This window comes from Microtus oregoni, unplaced genomic scaffold (assembly GCF_018167655.1).
Source record: "Microtus oregoni isolate MIOR12 unplaced genomic scaffold, Mior012 000002F_ref0000024, whole genome shotgun sequence".
Classification (NCBI taxonomy): Eukaryota; Metazoa; Chordata; class Mammalia; order Rodentia; family Cricetidae; genus Microtus; species Microtus oregoni.
In genome coordinates, this window is record NW_024543061.1 from 31,054,350 (window position 1) to 31,060,861 (window position 6,512).

Below are 6,512 nucleotides of genomic sequence, written 5' to 3' on the forward strand. Positions count from 1 at the left end.
CGCTGTGGTATCTCAGCTGAGGGCTGTGCTTGCCAGTGATGACATATCACATTCATGTCAACTTTGTGGTGGCTTCCCCTCCCTAGGTCCTAAGTGCAGGAACCCATTACTCCTGGGACTTGGGAGAAACATTTGAAAAACACTCAGATATTGAGAATACTTGGATTTTGGTTCTTTCTCTAGACCTGGTCTCTGTTCTTAGCTCTCAGAATTCCTCAAACTGTATCTTCTCATGGAGATAGGAATAGATAAATGGAAATCTGCATCCCTTTTTATTACAAAGGAATTACTAAAGCAGGAGGGCAAGAAATCCCAAATCCGTGTCCCATCACAGGCCCATCAGGAAGGCAAAACTCCTGCCCGACAGTTGGGGGTCTCTGTAGTAACTGCAGGTACCTGTGACAAAACTCTTGTTAGCTTTCTGTGATAAGGCTCCTCTGGGACTTCCTGTCCCTTCACAGCCAACGTGCATTATTTTCTCGTGCTGTTTTGAAGATGTGTTTTGAACAGCAACAGTCTAGCTGAAAGGACAAGCCCTGAGAACAACAAAAAGGGTTTCAGCCATTCCTTAGCCCAAATATTCTTCATGCTCCCCCCCCCCCAACTCCTACATTTCCTTTGTGTCACAGCTACTCTGCACACAGGACTGACACATACTTGATGGTTTTCCTGCCAGCAGGCACTAGTAGCCTCTCCCCACTGTCTTCTGATTTTGCCAAGTAGAATTGACAAAGAATACCGTCCATAGTAACTCAGTTCTAAACACAATAGAGACTACTGCCCATTGTAACTCAATTATAAACACAACCTACTTTCAAGAAGCAGAACCAGTTCCACCCTCCACACCCCTGTGTTCATTGTACTTGAACACACAGCAAGGGATGAGAGTTATCCCAACTTGGTAAAGGTGAGTTGTGTAAAAATGACGAACACAAGCACAGTTTCATAAACATAAGCATGGGCCGGTATCTTTCAGCCCTGACAGAATCCGTGTTCTTTACACATCTCAACAGCAGCACATGGGCAGGTGACTCCATGGTGCAGAGGAGGAAACAGGCATCATTCCCCCTTTCTTCTCCGTGGATGCAGTGCACCCATAGGCTATGAGCTCCCAGCACTCTCAGTGCCATGTGCAGAGGGGTTTCCTTCTTCCATTCTACTCTCTACTTCCCTCCCGATCACAAGGCCAGGGCTTTGTCCTGAGCACCTGCCATTGTTTGAGGCCTATTTAGTGATACCATAGGTTTCAGGTTGAGCATGATTGATTGGTAACTGCAGGATGATACAGTGTCTACATGACTTCTCGGCTCCCTGCAGTACAAGGGCCTCTAGCTCTGTTGTCCCGAGCAGCTGAAGCTCCACAGGCAATTCTAACAAGGAATACTCAGGAATCTTCTGGACAGGTTTTGCTCCAGGTGTGTTTTCTGCCATCTAAGCCTTTCCTTCCTCTTCCCCAAATGTGGCCTCTTCATATCGGACCTAATTTATGAATCCATACCATTTCCTTATGTTCCACAGCATCAAGTCTCTCTAGAGGCACCCGGATGGACCAGGATGTAAAAGGAAATGTCAGGGCATGGTACAGTTGGATCCCAGGGATACACACGGTTGTTGCAACCTGGACATCTCGTAAGTGGTTTTGCTGATAGTGAAAAATTGTTCTCTTATTGTCTGACCTCCTATGCTGTGCTAGGTGCTTATAAGTGTGACAGGGAACAACTAGAAAGACAGGGAGGCAACCACTTTCAGCTAATTTCTGCAAAGGGTCCATAGTCACAGAATTCTTTGTATATGGAAGATGCATTAGCCCAGAATCTTCTGCATCCTTTTACACAGGCACCGGTGGGTGCGCTGTGAAGGCTGGAGCTGGCAAGCCGTTCAAGGCTGTTGCTGTGCTTCTCCTGACAAGCGCTCACAGTTACATGAAATTGTGTCGCTGTCCTTGGCCTTTTCCGCAGAAGAAGAGACTGTGAAGTTTCACGTCCATACTCAGAAGGTTCTTGAGTGACTGCAAAGCAACGATCTTCTGAAGTCATGATGCCATGAATATTGCTGAAGATCCCTGGACCCTGAAAATGCCTGGGTTCCCTAAGTGATATACAGTTTTCAGGGCTTTAGTTGCTGAAGTGACCCTAAAAGTAGCACAGCCTGCACCCCATGCTACAGAAGAAGACAATACCCAACCCGGGGAGTTTGACAGTGTGATGTCTTTGTGTGCATGTCTGTCGGTCTCTCTGTCTCTGTCTCTCTCTCTGAATTCAGCTATTTATTTTATATTTATAAAAAAGACCTGCACTTCAAAAAATGGTTGGAGAGAAACGTATTTTAAAACTAATTTTTACTGCTGAGTAGTACTCTAATATGTATATATTCCATACTTTCTTCATCCATTCTTCCATTTTGGAAACTCACCAAGGCCAGCTGGCCTGGGTCTGAAAAAGCATGGGATAAAACCGGACTTGTTGAACATAGTGGACAATGAGGACTACTGAGAACTCAAGAACAATGGCAATGGGTTTTTGATCCTACTGCACATACTGGCTTTGTGGGAGCCTAGGCAGTTTGGATGCTCACCTTACTAGACCTGGATGGAGGTGGGTGGTCCTTGGACTGCCCATAGGGCAGGGAACCCTGATTGCTCTTCGGCCTGACGAGGGAGGGGGACTTAATTGGGGGAGGGGAAGGGAAATGGGAGGCAGTGGTGGGGAGGAGGCAGAAATCTTTAATAAATAAATAAATAAACCCCTAATTTTTAAATATCCACTAGTGAATGTATATATTTCACGTTTTTTAGATTTTAAAACTTTACCAGTGTGTACTTAATCTTCCATGAAATTTGTGTGTAAAAACGTGCCTCCCCTTACGAGTGTGCAGAGGTCATAAGCTGACATCCAGGGTGAGTGCCAATGAGCATCATTATTCTTGCATCTTGAAGGTAGCTAGAGCCTCGATTACTGTTTCTCATCTTGGGATTACCACGGCACAAACTCAAGCCTATGGTCTGTGTGCTATAAGCTGTTATTTCACCTTATTGCTAGAACTGAACTTCTGTCCCATTCTCTTTTTTCCTTTGTCCATACTTCTCCCCAGCCCCATGACTTCTCTTTGTTGAGACTGAGGTCAGGGACAAGCCCTTATATTATAGGGAATTTTAGAGTTCACAGGAGTAAAATTCAGTAGAACTTAGGATTCTCACTCTCTGGGACTGATGGCCATTGATCTTTTGAAAGACTAGCTTTTTGTGCTGATACTATAGAATTTTTGTTTTGGGAATCCCAAATTATTAAATATTTTTACCAACTATACATCTCTACCCTAAATTCTTAAATCATGTCCAGTGTTTATGAATTTTAATATTTATTCCTTTTGCTTTCAAAAATATTTCTTTGTTATTTTGAGATTATAATTATATGATTTCTCCCTTCCCTTTCCTCCTCCCAAACCCTTCCAAATAGTCCTCCTTGCTGTCTTTCATTTTCATGACTGTTATTACATACATATATATTCTTAATACATAAATACAACCTGATTAGTCTGTATAATGTTACTTTTATGTATGTTTTCAGGGCTAATCATTTGGACAACCATTTGGTGTGCTCTTCCCTGGAGAAGACTATTTCTCCTGCTCTTAGCACTCCTTAGTTTCCCATAGTTCTCTGTGTAGGGCTGAGGAGTAGACTTTCCTGTACTTTGGCATGCCTAACTATTGTTGTTCTTGTTAAACTCATGTTTTGACAGTTATGTTGGTAAGATTTTATTGCTGTAGCATCTTAACACTACCAAGAGGCACAATCTCACAACACACTCCCTGATGCCCTGCTTTTCAATCTTCTCACCCCTCCAAGCTCTGATCCCCTGGCTCTTTAGTCTTTGCACTCCCTCTTCTCCCTGACCTCTTTGCTCTCTCCAACCCCTCTTCTGCAGTGTTCTCTGAGCCTTGATTCCAGGAGTTCTTTGGTGGATGGTTCCACTGAGACAGGGAACCACAACAATACATGTTGATAGGTCAAGTTTTTCTGTAATGGCCTCGGTCTGTTGCACAGAGAAGTTTTCTTGATGAGAGGTGAGAAGTATACTTATCTGCAGATATCAGAACAAATATTTAGAACATTTTAAACATCTTTGTTTCTTGTTAATTTATTACATTACAGTACCAAATGGTATGAATAATTACAAAATTATTTCACCCTATACCCTTGATATTCAGTTGATAATGTTTTATTATGCTTCTTGGGATTTTTTTGCAGTATTGTGTACCTCATATGTATGATAGTTCATTAAAGGAAAGGATGAGTTATTATTACAAAAAATACTCACTGAGTTTTAGCACTTACTTTGCGCTGGCTTATCTGAGATCAGGAGAACTCCAGGGCTCCCTGAAAGAGATGAAAACTTAAGAGTCCCATGGAGCCAATCCTTCACGACAGGGTGAACATTTCTCATTTAACTATGACCTTAGAATGGGATGGCCCTGAGTCTATTATAATTGTAGTTTTATTTATCACCCTGATTTTACATCTCAGAAGAGAAAAAAGTAAGAGTATGTTCACACTGCTATCAGATTCTTGGGTCTCTTCCCAGAGGCCGCTCGTTGTGCAGGAGATTAAAGTCATAGGCCTGTCGCAGAGTCACATAGAATTCAAAGAAAGACCTAGATTTCAAACTCTTTGGGAAGGGAACTCTGCTCCAGCATTCTACTGGTAATTTTTGTCTTTTCTGTCTCAGGCTGGGAAAGAGCTGATCAGTCCTGAACAGAACTGCATTAAGTTGCCCGGGGCCACATGTACAGGAACTGTCCAAGAAATCCAGCAGCTGACATGCCTGCACCAGAAACACTTCCATGGTTGGTGTGTATGCAACATCCTCCTCCATACCTAGGGTCTTCTTGACGCAGGCACACGACTGTTCATATGTTCCAGAGGAAGTGACGAGAACTTGGCCTCAGGGTCGCACTCTGAGGAAGTGGCAGATGGTGGGTGGAACTTGATTCAGAGTTAATCATTTGTTCTTGAGATTTATGAACAAGATTTGGACTGGCAGTGAAGGAGAAAATAAGGAGGGCATCGAAAGAAAGTGACCCTGTTCACGTGGACCCCATGGCACACTTTCTCTGGGAAGGTCATCTTCCGGGGTTTTTTGCAATAGTCTCCACTAAAATCCAGCAAACAGGTAGAGCTATTGTTTGTTTGACAATCAAGATGATGCAGATGAAAACCAAGAAATATGCAGCTCTGTACCCAGAATAAACCAAAGACATGGATTGGGAGAGGAAATGTTTCTTATAACTCATGGAAATGATTAATGTACAAGAAAGCTTATATTCTGAAGTAGCCCCCCAATACAAATCCAGCCTTGATTGGGATGCATTAGGGCCATGGGGACTGTGAGGATGCTTCGAGGGGCAGTGAGCTGGAGCTGAGTTCTAATTGGATGATGCAGAATTGGGATGAACTGACATCTTGGTCCAGCTCGATGTTGTTTGGCATTTGTGAACAAGGCAGTATTTGTGTATGGTATCTGTAAGGAATAATTTTCTTTTTTTCCACAGATTTTGACTATTTGCTCTCTATCCACCTACAATGAATAAAGCTAACACACTCCACACTAGCACAATCCTAAAAGTCACCGTGTTCTCCGAAGTGAGTGTTGGAATCTCAGCTAATAGCATCCTCTTTCTTTTCCACCTCTGCATGCTCTTTGGTGGGCACAGACCTAAGCCCACTGATCTCTCCATTGATTTCTTATCCCTATTCCAACTAACAATGCTCATCACTATGGGCCTTATAGCTGTGGACATGTTTATACCTAAGCAGAGATGGGATTCCACCACATGCCAATCCCTTATCTATTTGCACAGGTTTTTGAGGGGCCTATCACTTTGTGCTACCTGCCTGCTGAATGTCCTTTGGGCCATCACACTCAGTCCTAGAAGCTCCTGTTTGGGAAAGTTCAAACATAAATCTCCCTATCATGTCTTCTGCGGCCTTCTTTTCCTCTGTATCCTCTATATGTCTCTTAGCTGTCACTTCTTAGTATCAATCACTGACACCCTCAATTTGACCTCGGAACACTTTATGTATGTTACTCAGTCTTGCTCACTTCTACCCATGAGCTACTCCCGACAAAGTGCAGTTTCCATAGTGCTGGCCCTCAGGGAAGCCTTCCTGATCAGTCTCATGGCCCTCTCCAGCAGGTACATGCTGACTCTCCTGTGCAGGCACAAGAAGCTGTCCCAGCATCTTCACAGCACCAGCCTCTCTCCAAAAGCATCTCCAGAGCTAAGGGCCACCTGGACCATCCTGCTACTCATGAGCTTCTTCGTGGTTTTCTACATTTTGGACATTGTTATCTTCCACTCAAGAATGAAGTTCAGGGATGACTCAATATTCTACTGTATCCAGATTCTTGTGTCCCATAGCTATGCTACAGTCAGTCCTTTTGTGCTGATGAGTACTGAAAAGCGTATGATTAATCTTTTGAGATCAATGTGTGGAAGGACAATAAATATTTGA

General features: G+C 43.3%; 1 protein-coding gene across 1 annotated transcript; it reads left to right on the top strand.

The window, feature by feature from the left end:
* Window positions 1-5,561: 5,561 nt before the first annotated feature.
* LOC121440563 (vomeronasal type-1 receptor 44-like) lies at window positions 5,562-6,512 on the top strand. The gene has a single exon (XM_041641311.1). It carries the CDS (start codon window positions 5,580-5,582, stop codon window positions 6,510-6,512), a length of 933 nt encoding a protein of 310 aa, XP_041497245.1. The 5' UTR covers window positions 5,562-5,579.

Excerpts from the sequence above, each read along its gene's own strand:
- LOC121440563 (XM_041641311.1), top strand. The coding sequence starts at position 5,580 with ATGAATAAAGCTAACACACTCCACACTAGCACAATCCTAAAAGTCACC.